The 18,188-nt window shown below is 42.0% G+C and overlaps 1 protein-coding gene across 2 annotated transcripts in view; it reads right to left on the reverse strand.

Moving 5' to 3' along the window:
- Positions 1-428: 428 nt before the first annotated feature.
- The window catches only part of CENPP (centromere protein P), a 113,748-nt gene continuing 95,988 nt past the window's right edge, over positions 429-18,188 (reverse strand). The window contains exons 7-10 of one of the 2 annotated variants that reach the window (XM_053989012.1): positions 3,089-3,168; positions 1,354-1,445; positions 963-1,106; positions 429-514 (exon numbers count right to left, since the gene is read on the reverse strand). In XM_053989012.1, coding sequence (XP_053844987.1) covers positions 985-1,106; positions 1,354-1,445; positions 3,089-3,168 — 294 coding nt within the window. In that variant the 3' untranslated portion in view covers positions 429-514; positions 963-984. Of the gene's footprint in view, positions 515-750; positions 1,107-1,353; positions 1,446-3,088; positions 3,169-18,188 lie in introns of those variants that run through there. The other variant, XM_053989011.1, reaches the window with a different exon arrangement.

Below are 18,188 nucleotides of genomic sequence, written 5' to 3' on the forward strand. Positions count from 1 at the left end.
CAGCAGCTCTGGCCTTGGAAAGGAGGGCTCTTCTTACCAGGAGAGCCCAGAGCTGGTGGGTTTGGGCTCTTGGTTCCAGGAACTGTTACTCCCCAGCTGAGAAGTACCTGACTTCCAGTCATATCAGTTTGGCTGGGGTGCAGTGCTAGTGCAGAGCAGGAACTCCTGGAAACACTGAGTTCCCAGGTGGGCTCATGGCACATCTGATGGAAGTGAAGGGAGATGCAAGACATTCATCTGAGCTGTTTTATTTCTTCAGGGATGAATGTGTGAAAGGTGATGCTTTGGTAATGTGTTGCCAGGATTTCCTCCTCCTGGAAGTCAGAAATGCAAAAGAAGTGCTGCAGTGGGCAGGAGGTGACTGGCTCACCTGTTCCCAGGGGTGTCATGGGCCTCTCTGGGTTAGCTTAACGCTGTCTCAACACACATTGTGGAACAAAGTTACTTCATACAGTTACCTTTGGGTTTTTTAGCGTTGTGCGTCTTTGAAATCTTCAAATTGTCTTCTTCCACCCTAATTTAATGAGAAAGCTGTTTAACTCTTTGTTCTAGGAGTCTCTTACTGTTCTTTTGTCATTTTAAAATCACTGTACTTTTACAGAGCTGTGAAATGAATTGGATTTTTATGGACTTGATTTTGACAGTGCATGATCTTTTAACAATTTCCAGGTATCTAGAAAATGTTAAGAAGATAAACCACTCTGGTACATTAATGATTCAGAAAGATAAATTTATAATGAAATCACTCTGTACATGTAACTATTTTATTTGGCATTTTTGTATTTAAATGGCTGTATTTATTTTCATGTCATGACAATTTATATATAACGTGCCATAATTGTACAGATAGCATGTTTTATGAGTATGGTTTCTAAATGGAAAATAACTTAATGTTTATATTCAATAAAATTACAGACTGTGTAACACAATATCTTAATTAAAACTACTTTTGAAATTGCTACCTAGTGTAAATGATGCTGGCATTCATTCTTCTGAGCCCAGCACTTTGATCAGGTTCTCGATGGCTGCCTCGATCCCGAAGAGCCGGAGCGCGCTCCGGAAGTTGCCAGGGATGCTCTCCACCCTCCTCATCTTCTGCTCCAGGACTGCAGGAGAAACAGAGCAGTGCAGGTTATTTTCCAAGAGTTGCAGCAGGGCTGACAGCAGGTGGGTAAAGCAGGATGCCTTGCAGACAGACAGGGTTTGTGAGCCCTTGGAGATTACACAGGAGGTGAAGTGTAGCTGCTGCTGAAGTGGGGTGGGTTTGTGTGGCTGGGCTCTGGGAGCTGGACTTCCATGGCCAAAACCAGGGCCTGGCAGTTCTGGAACAGTCCCTGAAGTGATTGAGATTACCTTGCTCTGGTACTTTGGGCAGCAGGTCCAGGACAGGTGTGGTGATCCCTTCTTCATCAAGATGGATCTTCCAGACAATCATCAATTCAAACCTGTACCAGGTGCACAGGAAAAGCAGTTCAGGTTAACCAGGTGCTGTCTTTGAAGTTCCTTCAAAGCCAAAAGTGCAGCAGTCATGAGGCTCAACCTTGTGCTCTGCAACAGAATTCACCTCATATAATACAAGAACCATCTCTGCATTCAGGAACCAGGAACACATCAATCCAATGACAAGGAAAGGTTCTGACTACATCCAGATTTGCACAGTGCAGTAAGTGAGAGGAAAGCAAAGGAGAGCACTGAGTGTCCCCTGGCTCCACCCCTCATGTAATATCTACACTCAGGATCAGGTGCTGAGAACAGGAAACTTGTTTCAGAAGTGTTTGCATAAATAGTGATGTGCTGGGTTTGGAATAAAGACTATTCATGGCCTTTTTAGACTAATGGCAGGTAGACATCTGTCCAAGGCCTACATTCCTGCAGTTCTTTGCTTTTAATTAAAAAAAAAAAAAAAAAAGAAGCCTAAAACCATCATTACTTCTTCAGGAATAGTGTTGGTGGTTGTGCAAGGCCAGTCATGATTCCCAGCTTTCACAGTGGATGGGATCACTGCAGCATCCCAAGGGAATGGTGAGGCAGGAGCCAAGTCCAGAACAAGATCCACAGCAGAGCTGCTGCTTTACAGCTCCCTTTGTTCCCTCCAAACCTCACCTCCCTTACTGGAGGTAAGGCTTTCCTAATCCACAGTGAATCACTGTGAGGAGCAAGATCCCTTTCTCAGTGGTGTTCAACCCATCATGACTCTAAGAGTTTCCTTCCAATGTGATTTGTCAGCCTTTTGCCACCTTATTTTTACAAATCCTTTGGGAATTTGTGCACAGCTTGTTCTGGGATTTTGCAAACAAATTTCTATGCCAGTCTGTTTTCTACCAAGCTACTGAAATGACTTTTATATTCCTTTGTTTCATATGGGGTGAGAGGGAATGAGGGTAATGGAATTGGCACCTGGTGCCAAGGGAGAAACTAAAATAAAGCAAGTTCTACCCTATGTGGGATAGTCTAAGAACAATTCATTCCTGCACCCCCAAGCTGAAGCATTTAGATTTAAAGGGCAAGTTTGGCTGAATGAAGCAGCATCTTCTATTAGGGTTTGTTTGCTGGTTCTACACACAAACATAATGAAGGGAGCTGTGCCTTATTTTCTTTTAAATTAAAGCATGTTAAAGCAAGGTGTACCAGGAGAAGGGAATGCTCTGATCCTGTCACAAAATAGTTGCTTTTCATGGCCCTTGCAGAATTCCTGACAGTGACAGTTACACCACCTTACATTTAACTGTAAGGATTTTTTTCCCCTGCTGAAAATCTTAAATGTACTGGAACATCTCTCATGGGGAGGCCAAACAAATCCCATGTGTCTGGTAGGTAATAATTCCTTCATCTAACTGACTTCCTTCTAAAACAATGGAAAAGCATAGCCACAGTTGCTTTGCTTCCATTGCACAATAAATGCCCTTTTCTTTCTGTTCTTTAATGGCAAGACACCAAGGCAATAGCAAGGAACTGGGCTTTGCTGGGAGGGGACTGGGATCCCTCCTTCTCCTGCCACAGAAGGAACCCAGAGCTGCAGCACAAGGCTGCTGCTCTGCCTGTGCAATCCCTGCCCTGTGTAAATACAGAAATGCATTTATTGGCTTACCCAGAAACTTTGGGGTTCTTTAGAATTATAAAATCTCCCAGCAGTCCTTCAGGAAGGGTCACAATGTCAGGATACTTGGCCTGTGAACAAAAAGGTTCAACTGGTTCATAAAAATCACAGCAGATAAGGTGGTTCCTACCCAGTCACAGTGGATTGCACTAAGAGTAACAATACTCACTCTCTGAAATTCTGACCTGTTGGTTTATTTTTTTTAGAGATCCTTACATAAAACCCAGGAAACCTTGAAAGAATTTTTTTATTTTAACTAAGTTTGTTAATTGGATTTAATAACACCTTATAATACATCACCATGTCACCCCCCCACCTCTGTGAGTGATGACACCTCACTGGTACAATCTGGTTTGAGATGGACACCAAGCTGCACAGAAGGCTTTGAAAGAGCAATTAAATCAATGACATACCAAAATAACCAATGTTAGCAACACATGGGACAGCAGCAACGTGATCAAACATAAAAATACTGTCTCCTATTACAATCCCATGTTTCTGGGAATTATTTTCAGTTACTGCAATGTGCACAGGTTGATGGTTGCTCCGTTACTTTGTTAGTCCATCTGATGTGTTTGACATGTCTTGTGAAAGCCTCAGAGCTTCAGAGCTCTTTTAGAAGCACTCGTAGCTCTGTACGGATCCTGCAGGTGCCAGGTTATCCAGAGAAGGAGGGGATGCACAGACACCAAGGAGCAGCATCCTGCAGGGATGTGCTGCTGGGAAAGGAAACGGAATGGAGCCACAGACTCCAGGGCTGTGCCCTGCTTGTCCTGCCTCGTGTGCTGGACACAAAGCTGTGTTCCAAACCTTGCAGTTTATAAAGTGTGAAAAGTCTCCCAGCCTGAATCATTCCACAGAGCTCCCAGTACAAGCAGCAGGTCTTATGGAAAAGGAGCAGGAGAGCTCGGCTTCGAGCAGCACTGGAGAAAATGAGTTTGGTTTTATGGGATTACGCCTCATCTGGCAGAGCAAAATTGCTACCAGATGTGACCTTGCTCTGGTTTAGGAATTTCTGACAAACTGAAGGGGGGCTGTGCAGGATGCCAAATGACATACAGCACATGGAATTTGCTCATTTTAATTTCTACCCAGTATCCAGTACTGTATTTACTGCGAGGATAACAACCATGATCTCTCCTGGGAACACAGACACAGAAGGGAGGACACTGAGCAGGGCAGTTACAGTGTTAGAAGTGTGGCTGATCAAAGGTCACTCATCCAGCAGAGCAGAGATCCTCTTCCAGCTTCACTCCCTGTGGAATTATGCCCCTCTGATAACAAAACAAGTTTTCCAGGCTTTCCTCAATAACCCATGCCTGATTTCCACTATGAGCTCTCCTAGCTTGGTGTCAGAGGCCTGGAAGGATCCAGCAATCCTTTAGCTCCAAGCAGTAGATACTGGAAATGCAGAATTAGCTTCTACCTGGAACTCAGCTTGTGCATCCCTCATTTACCAGGGATCCCAAGTATCCCATAGCTAAACACCCAGTCACACTTCATCTGCCCACACCCAGACATTTGGGAATCACCAGAGAAAATAGATCAGAGGGAACCAGATAAGAGTTACAATTGCCAAAACACTGAAATGCTCCCAGGGCTGTCTCAGGAGTTCCTGTGCAGCTGGCACGTTCCCCTCAAGCTGGGGGAGGGCATATTTACGTTCTATGAAAGCCAGAGGCAGCTCAAGGAAAGCCCAGTGTATGATTTTCTGTGGAAAAGCTTCCCTGTACCTGGGAGAGGGAGCTCCAGTGAGCTCTGCACACAGCAAGGGCTGTTCTGTGCCTTCCCTCAGTGCCGGGGCTCTGGCAACCAACCTGAATGCTGTGAGAAGCCAATCCTGTGTGAAATTCACAGGATTTGGGATAAAATCCAGCTTTTCAGTGGGAAAGGTCATATTGTAGCTATCCACAAAACACACAAAAAGCCAAACCACAAATACCTACATCCCTGTTTGCTATAAGCCAAGCCCAGACCCGTGCGAGGATCCTGGCTGCCATTCCCACCTTCCACCAACACCAAGTGGGGACAGGAAGCAAAGCTACTACACCCAGGCTCAAGCAGCAAACTTAAATACTGACAATTCCAGGAATGAACTCTGGGAAATGCAGTCACGCAATCTGCCTCTTATATTCCACACAGAAAATACTGAATACAGGTTCTGAAACCCACAGTTAAAGATGTGGGGATCTGACAGGTGACTGAACAGCCAGGCACAGGGTGAGCATGGACAGATTCCCAGTTCCAGACACTCTGTGGGTACCACATTACCACCTCATCTTCTCTGCTGAGCAAGCTTCCAAGTTTTCCTTAAGGAAAAGAAAAGCTGAGCAATAAAACCGGAGTAACAGAATGAGCTGAGCCCCTGAAAAGTCTCTTGGGAAAGCCAGGAACTCCTGAGGGATCTTGTAAACCAGACCCAAGGCCAGGGAAAGAGATCCCATCAAGGACATGATAGCAGATGGGAAGGATCAGCCCCAACTGCATCAAACAAAACCTGACTTTAATCAAGAAATATCTTTCCTCAGATGACTTTTAAATGTCAGCTTATGATCAAAACCAAAAGCCCAAGCTATTATTATTACTCCTAGACGGAAATTGTTTTTCCAGCTCCTTCAGGAGTCCAAGCAGGGAATGTTATGGGAACTTTTGTCTCAAACAGGAATAGTCTCAAACCACAAAGGGACTGTGGTGATGGAGTGCACAGCTTTCCCCTGCTCCCATGACAGATTTTACACACACAAGGACCATCCCAGGGAATACACTTGTAGCAGCTATTTCTCAACAAAATATATTATTCTGCAGCTGTTTAAAGCTGCACTGCAATTTTCTGCACTTGAAATCTCTGCTAAGGAAAATGTTATAAATGTGTTCAGCTTAAGAGCTGTAGCTACAAACGCAAAACAAAATTGGCAAGGGAGATGCCAGATAAAAGCAGATAAATTTGCTTCTGTCCCAATTAGCAAGAAAACACACGACTGCTCCCAGCTGGAACAACAGCTCCCTTTTACTGCTAATTCTGAATTTGCTGTTCTGGAAGAAGGACGTATATAAAGAGTTATGGTACCATTGCTTCTCTACAGGGAGAAGCAATTTCTAAATCTGCCCAGGAGGCTCTGATTGGGCTCTGATTTGGGTAATTTCTCTGTATGGTTTGCTCAACTACGGCCACGTTATCACCCACTGAAATCACACATGGCTGGGAGCACCAAGACCTCAAATCCCAACACAGCCATAACATCAGTAATTTTTAAAATGAATTTCACTAAAGCAATAAAGGCACATTTAGAAAGTGGAAGTTTCTCACTTTGTGCAACTAAAGGAACTATAACCAAGAACCCTTCAACTAAATTACACCCCATAGAAACACTGTATTTTCAGAATGGACTTATGAAGCTTCACCACTCGTAATTAAGTCTCAGAATAAATACAGCTCCCATCTTCCCATCTTGAGGGAAAGTTCCTCAAGCAAACCAGTCCTGCTGGTGATCCCTGTGATGCCAATCACCCAAACCTCTGGCGCCGGTGGAACCATGAACGAGAAGAGCACAAAGTCAAAGTGGTTTTGTCTAAAATGATCAAGTGGTTTTGTCCCCGTGGCAGTCCCAACCCACCCCCCATGCTCAGTCAGGCTCAGTCCTCTGCTTTTAAAATTAAAATCACAAGTGACACAACCAGCATGCAAGTCTCACTTTTTAGAAGAGGAAAGGAGAATTTTGGGAGCAGATTTGAGGGCCTATAAGAAGGTGTGACAATGGCAAGTAGTGACAGGAGAACAGGGAACTGCTTCCCACTGCTAGAGGGCAGAACTAGATGGGATATTGGGAAGGAATCGTTCCCTGTGAGGGTGGGGAGGCCCTGGCACAGGGTGCCCAGAGCAGCTGTGGCTGCCCCTGGATCCCTGGAAGTGTCCAAGGCCAGGCTGGAGGGGGCTGGGAGCAACCTGGGATAGTGGGATGAGATGATCTTTAAAGGTCCCTTCCAACCCCAGCCATCCTGGGATTCTATAAATAACAGTTTGATTGTCACCCTGCACAGGACAAATCTTTGCAAACATTTACCAGAATCTCTCCCAGGCTCAGGACACACCTGGTTCCCTCCTGCAGCACAGGCACAGCTGGTTGGTCACTTGGATAAAAAGTGCTCTGCACCCACCTGGTTTCAGACCTGCCCTTTTTATCAGCCCAGACCTGTGACTTGAGTCATTGCTCCCTTTGCTAAGATTCAATCCTGCAGCTACCTCTTGTAGATCAGCCCATGCTCTGCACATGTACCTGAAACCTCTGACCACCAGAGGCCTGTGGTGCCAGGGAAATCCCTCTGCTTTGTTCTTTCTTTCCTTTTCTCTTCCCTTGATTACAGCTTCTCTGTTTTGGTCCCTGCTCTATTGCCACTTATTTTCCTCCTTCCATATTTACATAAAATTATTTTTTGTGCTTGACTCCACCATGAGTTTACATGATTCAGTTTGTCACCGTGCTCACAATGTGACCAATAATTTTCCATAATTTTTTATTTTCCTAATTGGATCTAGGCTGTAGGTCTGCAGAAGAGCCAACCCAGCATAACCAAGGCCTGAGTACACAAAATTCTGTGTCTCATTTCCTTTCAATATCACTTTGTCATATGGCAACCATGTGTTTATCTGCAACTTAATTACAGCAGACTGGGAATAAATTAAAATACATAGTGGAGGTTTATTTTTGTGAGGAAAAATAGAATTAAATGAACATGAAACCTCAGGAAGAACAGGAAGGGGGAGATCATAAACAGGGAACACAGAGGCTGCAGATGGGTTTTTTTCACTTTTTTTCTTGCTGGGCAAGAGACAAATCTTCTCTCCAGTATTTCTTTTTAAAATTGTCAAGGGAAAAGATTTCCACTAGTTTATTAACATTTTAAGCCCTATATTTTACTAGCTTAAAATTTTTCTTTGGCATTTTATTTAAATTTTAAAATACACTGTGCTAACACTGAGCTGGCAGTGGAGCCAGGCCCTGGCACAGGGATTGGCCCAGCTCCAAGCCCAGGGCACAGGAACTCGTTGGGATGTTGTGGGAGAGCACTGACACTGCCCCATGACATTGATTTTGGGGGAAATACCCAGAAAACCAGCAGAGCTCAGCAGTTCTGTTCTTCCTCCACAACTTTACTGATATATTAGTTTTCATTCTGTTGTATTTTGAGTCCCCTGCCCTCCCTCTGCAGCTAGGTATAATTAAATATTTCTTGATGATAAACTTTATGAACGGCACCGTGTGGAAGCCAGCAGAGATGTCTAAGTTAGCAAGGGATGCTGAGTAGCCAAGGACAATACAGAGATGAAAAATTATGGAAGGAAAAAAGATGTCATATTGCAGAGCAGCATGAAGCATCAACAATCTGTGAAGAAAGAATTGTGAGCCAAATTTTCAATAATCTGAAGGAAGCAGACTGCAGGAAAGGCATTTTTAGGAGAGAAATTAAGCCAAGTTTGTGTTTTCTTCCATTATAACAGAAGCAAGATACCTCATAGATCTTTATTTTTTTCTGTATAAATTTACTGCAAGATTCTCTCTAAGCCTTTTTGATGTCTCAATAAAAGGGTAAGGATCCAGAATTGCATAAAGCAACTTGGATTTGAAGTACCACACAAGAGTTGATTATCAAATGTGGCCCAACTTGCTTTTGTAGTTTACATTATCAAGCTCATCCAGACAGGACAATTTAAACATCATCTAAATAAAAGCATCTGAATTTAGCTAATGACTTGGCTCTACCACTGTGTTATCTTTTTCCCAAATAGGCAGATCAATTTAAAAAATAAACCATAGGACACAATGAAGAACACCTACTTCATCTAAATTAGCTCAAGGTTAGACATTTACTTTTAAAAAAGTGTGATTAAAGAAATTTTTTAGACAAGGCACTCAGCTTATCTTCATCACTTACTGCTGTGGATTTTTAATCTTTCTTGAAGGTCTGAAGAATTATTTGCTTCTATGTGGGCAAATTTATCTTACCTGGTAAAGATAGGTACATCCATAGACCCACCTGGAATATCCCAAATACCATTTTCATTTCTCACCAGGAGCTCTAAATGGATTGAGAGGTCAGTCTATCACTTAGAGCAAAGTGTCCCACAGCACAGGGGTTTGGGCAAAATCTGCCCCATCTGCCTGTGCTGTCCCTTTGGTGTCCTCAGGAGCAGCTGTGCCTCCACTGCACACCAGTCACACAGGAGGAACCTGGGCTGGCACAAAACAACCCCAAAACCTCCTGTGGGACTGGCACTCCAATACAGCTGTGCTCCAGTTTTAGCTGCATCTGGATTTGATACCAGTGAGGAATGGCAAAGTCCACAGCACAGTTCCTCCTGAATGTGTACAATAATCACCCAGCAGTCTCCAGAAGATCAGATTTTTCCTTTATCATACACAGGTATGTCCATGTGCACCCTCCCTTCACAAATACCTCTGCAGTATTTCTATTATTCTTCCTGAGCTTTACAAAATGGTTTAACACCTGCATTAGATAAAAAGTAAAGCTTTACCTATAGACCTATATTTTCTATAAAACATATACTGCAGATACACTGAAATCTTTCCCACAAGACATCCATCCTCTTCTACAAAGCATTACATTTTGGACAGACTCCACAGAAATTTGCCACTCAGTAGCTTTCATTTGTCTGATTATTTACAATTATCAGCTGCTTATGTGAAAATAAATATTAACATGCAGTGCTGAAGTGCCTGTTGCTAGCAACAAGAGCAGGAATGGGTCCAGCTGAAAAGCTCTTGAAAGCTTTGAACCCAGTGAATTCTTTTCATGTCATACCCAAATACAGTCCTTTAGATCTGGCTGTCAACAACACGACATTTCAGATTTCCAAACACATCCTTAGCACAAACAAAAGGGACACAGGAAATATTCTTGAGAAGACACAAACATCTGCAAGAAGAGATTCACCAATTTATAATTATTGTACATGTGAGAGTGTAAAGTTGTCAATCCACTGGTAAATAACAGGCTTGCAAAATTGGTTAACTGTCCTCAAACTTTGATGTACTCAACAACTTCCAAAAGAAAGCTGCAAAACCTCCCCAAAAAAACCAAAACAGAGGCAAAAATAAGGAACACTAAAAACCTGTAGCACTGTACATGTGCAAACTTTGTTATACTTTTGACCAAATCTCTCAACAAATTGGATTTTGACTCAAATATCTGTGTACTGGTGAGTAGAAAAGAATTTAGGGCAGCAGGGAGAATTCTTTAGTGTATCCAGGAGGAGAAATCACAGGCAGCTGCCAGGCAAAAACATCTCCTTATGCTCCACCTTATTTGGTTTATAAAGGCCAAAGTTGCACTGCCCAGGAATGTTGTGTGATGCGTGTGGATAAATATTTGTTTCATTGCTTAGGTACTGCAACAACACAAAGAGCACTCACTGACAATACCAGCGCAGCTGCCAGTGCATTTCATTCCCTCTCAATGCAAACTTGAGGCATTTCACAATTTCAATTTCAATTGCTGGCCTTGCAGAAACATTTCAAAACTGTTGGTGACAATGTGTTTTGTTCTGGTAGAAGCCCAGTTGAAAGGAAAACCTTCTCTTTTTCCTTTTTCAGTTTCCCAAGCAATCAGTTCAGTTCTCTTGTGTTTTTAAAGCTCAAAGGAAGTAAAGTGACCCAAACATTCCTGTGTGCAAACGTGGTGAATGTTTAAAGTTTTCCTTGTGTACAAAGCAAGAGATTTGTCCTAAAAGCTGTGGAATGCCCGCTGCAGCCTGGATCCTGGAGCACCAACCTTTCCCAGCCTTTCACACAGATAGATCTGAGGAAGGAGACCTCAACCCTTTTGAGTAAAAATAGTTCAAGAAAAAGGAAATTAAAGCAACAGACAGAATGAAGATTTCCATTCCCAGAATTTAAACATGAAGTTACCCCCAGCTCATATAAAAAACAAGGCTGTAACACTCAGTCTCCATTCCCAAACCCAGGCTGAGTCCCACAGCAGGAACTATAAGGGAAATCCAGACAATCCCTTGGAAAACTCGAGAAGAAAGGCAAGCACCATCATGTTATTGAAAATGGAGTTCTGATTACTTCAATATTCATTTTTCCACTGTAGAAAGACCTCTGGATGACTCTTCCCAAACACACTGAGCTCTAACATCTGAGGCCTCCAGCATATTCTTCACCTTTGGCTCTTCCCCCCTCCCTGTTTTGGACTCAGCTCCTGCATTAGCATTTCTTGCAGCTGCCCCTGCCAGTGCAGAAGTAGCACTGTCTAGACTATGCACATATTTGTGCCTCCTAAAACCTCTTAAAACAATTCCAATTGCAGTTGTACAGCTCCTAGACCTCCAAAATCACGTTTCTGATCTCTGGCATATCCCTATGGATTCAGAATTATTGTCTAACAGTTCAATCCTTATTAACTCACAGGATCTTTTCTGCTAATTGCCATGAGACAAAAATACCATAGCATTCAGTTCCCAAAGTACTCGCCGTGAATGGACCTTATAAAATGTCCCAGCTTGCTGAAACAAAATCAGTTTATTCCACCTTGGACAATTCACGTTGTGTAAGAGAAACAAAGGTCACAAAATACAGAAAAAGTAGCAAATAAATCACAGAAAAATGGAATATCCAGAGCAGGAAGGGACCCACAGGGATCACTGATATCAAAACCTGTGCAAGCCTTTCCACAGGGACAGTCCAAGAGGCAAGCTGGGATTGTCTAGCACATGGATATGTTGGTACAACAGGAATTACAAGGGAACCCATCTATGTCCCCAGCCCCAAATTTCTCCTCATCTTAATGAAAACAAATATATAATGAAATGAAATAATGAAAACAAAACTCAGTGTTTCAGAAATAACTCTACTTGTTCTCCAGCCATTTGATGATTCCTCCAGTTCCCAAAGGAAAGGGAACACACAGCATTTAATGTGAAGAACAGAGAGAAATAATAATAAAAATTATTGGCAAAGTCTGTCTGATCCTGGGAAAAAACCAAACCACGCCAACGTTCTCCTTCAACAAGAAATGTTTATAAACCATACACAGAGCCATCCAGAAAAACATAACCTGCTCAGAGGTTTTTTTGTTTGTTTTTAACATTTCCCCCTGGAAGATGACACAGGGGGAACTGTGCTGGAGTGTCAGGAGATATACAACTCCTGTTTGTTTGGAGTTGCCAAAGTTTGGCCACAAATGCCCATCAGACCATAAAGCAAACATAATTAATCACTTAATGGGTGTTTTCGACTCGCAGTCAATTCTGAATTTTGTGCACTCTGGAATTCTAAATCTCTAGAAATGTGATAATCAGAAATACCAATATAGTATTAAAAGTTAAATTTAAAAATGAGGCATATGTACATACACACACATACATTTATCCTGCCATTATGCCCCTTCAGATTCTCACTGGTAGCTGCAGAACTGCTGTACAAATAATTTTTGTCATTGTCCATTAATTCACCCAAACAATTTGATGCTACTGTTTGTAATGGGAAAAACATGAATCAACAGGCAAAGACAACTAATTTTTAAATCTAAGAGGAAACCACAAGCAAACTTTGCTCTTGTCCTCAAAGTGTCTTTTTGTCCCAGCTGCCAACAAATCCTTCATTTTGACTAAAATGCTTCAAAATATTTGTGTCCTCAGTTTACATCTCCTTCCTGAGACAGTCTCTCAGTGGAGAGGCATCCTGTTACTAATTCCTGCTTAAATTTAAAACCAAGGGGAAAACATCTGAGGCCCCAAAGAACAGGGATATCAGCAGCAAGTCACAGGAATCCAACCCTGTTGACATTTCAAACAACCAGTTTTATCTGTAAGATCAAGCTGAATTTTCATATGTCATTTCTGATACAGTCTGAGATAGAAACAGAGCACGAGAAAAGCTTAAAAAAAGATGCATTCACTTTTTAGAGAAGTACATAGTGTTTTGTATGGAAACGGAAAGTGCAACCAGGCGTGAGCAAGAAAATGGAAACCAGATGAGAAAGGCAAACAGAGAAAGACCATTAGAATAATTACATACTCTTAATTTCGATAATTAATATATTTAAAATGCAGATTTTTATATATTTAATTTCTTTCAGTATTTCCTATAGATAAATGATATATTTCTAGATATAGTTATTTAAAACAGAATTTTCTATCTGTTCATTATAGCCCAATCTTTATTTAAGAGAAACACTGTCCCTTTGCTCTGGTGGGTGTAGTTGCCTTGTGAAGAAATGGAACTGGGTATGAGAAGCAATGACATCAATGAAAACCTACAGGAGGCTTATGGCTCATGCTGCTGCAAAACACAATTATTTTAGAAAAACATTGGAAACCTCTAAGTTCTATTGATGAGTAACAATGCTCATTACTGGCACAGGAGAGAACCAAGCCCCAAGCTGAGCTCTTTGTGCTGTTTCAGACACACAGAAGATGTGCTGAGTTGAGTATTTTGGAAAGACATGAGTCAGCAAATAGCTGAAATAGACCTACCCAATCCACAGGGAAGTGTCACCGTTTGAACCCCCAAAAAGAAGTGATATTATTTGACAGAAAGGCAGGAGGACAGGGGAAATCTTCCATGTTTCCTTACAATGCCAGGGGTTTAAAGCTGTATTTATTCAAGGTAGGTGGGCACCTTGCTTTGGACCACCACAGGCAACAGCTCCAGGTAATTATATAATAAAGATTCCACTACATTTCTTCATTAATGCACATAGAGGCAATTTGTAAAAGCTTAAATTTCAGGTAGCTCTAAAGAAAGGCTTTACAAATTACTTCATCTGTTTGGTCATTGGCATTTCAGATATAATGTGAGAAAAACATACCACAAATTAAAACTGATGCTGTGGGACTGAACAGAAACCTAACCAAGAGACAATGAGTTATGGCAATAATTAGTGTCCTCAGAAAGTTATACTAATGAATATTAATATTCTGTTCACTACAGTAAAGAACTGGAATTAGGATGCAGTTACAGTTGAAAATTAAGCTTTTCAAAATGCAAATAGATCCCAGCCACACACATCTCCCATTGCAATTTTAGGTTTATTCCCACCTAACGATGTACGCCATGCTTTTTGCAATGTATTGTTAATATTTTTAAGTAAGTGAGGAAAATCTGTGCTTAATACCTCAAGGTTTACCAGCAGTATTTTGTCTTTTCCTGTATTTTTTTTCCGTAAGGATATTCGTGACCACTGATTACAGAAGGAATGCAGTAACTGGTACAGGTTTCAGAAATGCAGTGTACTACCAATCCCAAATTCCCCATCTCATGTTTTGTGCTGACTTTAACAGTTATAAATTTTTTTCCCCATTGCTACTTTTTTCCAACTATGAACTTGTGCGTTTGATGTTAAAAAAAGTAAACCACATAAGTAATTGCAAAGTTTAGGATTCTGTCTTTGATCAAAATCAGTCAGCAACTGCATGGATTCATCATGACAACTAAGAGTAAAGCAATTTAAAAATGCCATTCCATTCTTATATTTCATTGGAAGGTTAAAAAACTGCTGCTGTAATTTTCAGTTGTCTCTTTTTACTCCAATTCTTGAACAAAGCAGAAATAACCTCACATTCCTGAATGTGGATATGTTTTTTTGACTCATAGAAATGATATTTTGATCAATGTTTTAATTAAATAACAGATCCAACTTCAACACAGCCCTTCTGTAAATAACACAGTAAGCCAGGAGGCATAAGGAAAATATCTATTCATGATACAATGTGAGAGAAAGCTGTTAAAATTAAGGATGACTGTGGAACATTTAAATCTATAGAATGCACTCTTGGTGCCAGGTGAGACATGGTGACAGGTACTGAGGTTTGGGGTTCCCCCCAAGGAAATGGATAGTTTGCAAGCATATAAAATTATCAGAGATCTGCATATGGCTGCTGCTCACCTGTGGCACCAGGAGGGAGATACCACGAAGGGTTTCAGGACAGAGATAAGAAAAGGAAAATGCTGTATATGCAGGTGGCCACTGCCCTGTAGCGCCCCATACGAGGCTGTAACATGCAAAGGCAGAATATTGCAGAGTTAAAAAGGAAGGATAGGGGAGTACCAGTTTTCCTTTGATGCTCAAGAAAGAGGATAGGACAACCAGACTGTAATTATTAAATAAAGGTATAAGTCTGCAAAATGGAAGTTGTAGGGAAGCTGTAAACCTTGGCTGTGTATTTTGAAATGGCTGAGAAAAGAACTTGTGAGGGTGAAAGGGGAGCAAAGGGAATAAAGGAATAGAAGGTAAAGCAAATAATGAGATCTGGGCAGCCAAGAGGAGCTGCCTCTGTCCTTGCTGTCTTTCAAAAGCAGCAGGACAAAGCCTTGCTCTGGCCCCTTGCCCTGCTCCCAGAGCAGGCTGGACTCGCTGGCCTGCCCGAGCTCCTGAGTGCAGCCAGGTCAACGGTGGGGAGGCAATTCCAGCAACATGGAAATGATCAGGGCTGGCTGAAGTGAACTCTTGATTTCCTCTGCTCTGCTAAGCCAGGTTACACCTGCCATCCACTGCCTCAGTGAAGGCTATTCCTGCTCCCATCCTGCTTGGTGTGGCCATTATGCAGATAAAAGATTCCATTTCTGAAAGGTATGATACAGAACTGAGTTTCACGGTCTCTGTATGCTGTGACCATAAACAGTTACTTCAACTCTTCTTTCTCTGTACTTTTCATACATACACAGTACTCTGTACTCTTCAGACTTTCTATACTTAAGTTGGCTTAATTATTTTTATTTTCAAGATATCCTCCTTCTATTCCTTCAGCCTGCTGGCTTTCTTTGATGACAAAGATCACTGCAGGCACCTTGAAGGCTTTTGAAAAACAGAAGTTATTCCTCCTGTTTCACCATTCTCCATGTGTTTAAGTGGCCTTTCAGACAGAAGATGAAAATTTATAAGCTCTTCTCAGCATCACAATTCTGATAACTTATACATTAATTTGACCTCCTCTGAGGTTTAGAACAGGGGCACAACAGTAGTGAATGTTTTTCCTCCCTCCATTACCTCCCACATAAAGAAGCAAAATTGATAAGAAGGAAAACAACAACAGTATTATTGTACAATGACTAATAGTTCTTGTTGGGAGAGGAAAAGAGAAGAATCCATGCCAGAGGCTCCAGCTTCCACAGCCATTTCTCACATCCTATGGCTCTTGCTCAAGGCACAAACCAACAGTGGCAGTTTGCCCTAAGATATAAAATCATAAAAAGTTCTAATTCTAATTATTATTCACTCTTGTTTAGTCTGCCTCTTCTCTCCTCAAAGGACACAATTCCACATTGAGGCATCTTAACAGACCAAAGCATTCCCACTGCACAACTCATTCCAGCAACTGGCCATGGGATGGACAGGCAAAACATGACTTGCAGATGAAGCAGAGATTGGCAGCTTACTCTGTGCTCTTGGATGAACCATTCCCATAAAAACAGTCAATATCAGATCTCTGAGGACAAGCAGTGTTTGCACTCACACAGAAACTACCTGAATTGTGTATGTCTGAAAAAAATTGCCATGCTAGTCTGAACTTTTAGCAGAATATACAGCATTTTTTTCTTTAGTAATTATGACAGGCAAGTTTATGTGGAAAATTTTAATGTAAATAACAATATTAAAGCCAACCTAATTATTAATCTTACACAGATTTAAATCTCATTGAAAGGCAGAAGATGATGTCCATTGTCATACACATTTTTTTTTCCAATTAAAAATCCTAAAACCTTCTTGATATCAGGCAGCCACGGGCCACTCTTTAACAGCTCCTACAATTTTCAAGTGTTACTGCTCATTGCAGGAAAGTGCAATGCCATTTTCATGAAGAGGGACCTGTGTCTTTGCAGATCCCTCAGTCTGTCTTTATTTTTTCCTTAATAAAAGTTGAGAAGATAAGCAAGGGCCTCAGACATATAGTGAAAATCCTAAATCCCCTAAGCTGACTGAAGGATCTCAATGCGTGTCTGAACCTACACCTCACTAATGAAGACAGGTTGAGAGACCTGGGGCTGTTCAGCCAGGAGAAGAGAAGGCTTTGGGGACACCTCAGAGCCCTTTGCAGGGCCTAAAGGGGCTCCCAGAGAGCTGGAGAGGGGCTTGGGACAAGGGCCTGGAGTGACAGGACAAGGGGGAAAGGCCTTAAGCTGAAGGAGGGCAGGGTTAGATGAGACTGGGAAGAAATTCTTCCCTGTGAGGGTGGGCAGGCCCTGGCACAGGGTGCCCAGAGCAGCTGTGGCTGCCCCTGGATCCCTGGCAGTGTCCCAGGCCAGGCTGGATGGGGCTTGGAGCAGCCTGGGACAGTGGAATGTGTTCCTACCCAGAGCAGAGGGGAGGAATGGGATAAACTTTAAGGTTCCTTCCATCCAGATTTTCACTCCATTTTTTTATGTGACTGTCTCCTTTCCTTTCAAACAGCTCCAGATAAATCACCAAAGTTTAATATTTCTTCTTTTGGCTTTGCAAAGCAGAGCACAGTAGGAACTGGATGCCTATTTTAAGAGACAATGTGTTCTCCCAGTATCTTTCCACCACACACCAGTTAACAATTATGGTTAACTCAATGGTTACACCATTCCATGACTATCTGTCTAAATATTCCTCAGGCTGTGAGTTCAAGGAAACAACAGATTTTTAATGTCAGCAGAACTCAGAAAACTCAGTGTCCCAGGTGAATTTGTCATTTTGAAGCTCAGCAGACCCATCCCATCACCCCCGGGACACTTGGAGCGACCTGGGGATGCAAGAAAAGGCTCTGCTGGCACGCACAGGACTTGTGGTAATGTACCCTTAATTCCCTCCCTCCTCCTCTCTGGATCACCAACTTCCCTGCAACTTCTGCAGAGCTCAGCTTCAGGATCATGTTTCAGGATGTAATTAGCCTTACAAAGAGAAAAAATGAAGGGAAGGTGCTTTGGTCGTTTTATTTTCCATGCATAAGCTACAACCTGCAGTGAAATAATCACTGTAAATGAACAAAAGAAAAACTTTCCATGCTAAAACTTCAACAGAAAGGCTTGCTACTTATAGATGACAGCCTTTAAGTGCAGAAGCGGATTAGGAAAACATGAATTGAAAAAAACGTTCTAATTTTAATAAA

The sequence above is a fragment of the Vidua macroura genome, chromosome 13 (genome assembly GCF_024509145.1).
Source record: "Vidua macroura isolate BioBank_ID:100142 chromosome 13, ASM2450914v1, whole genome shotgun sequence".
Classification (NCBI taxonomy): domain Eukaryota; kingdom Metazoa; phylum Chordata; class Aves; order Passeriformes; family Viduidae; genus Vidua; species Vidua macroura.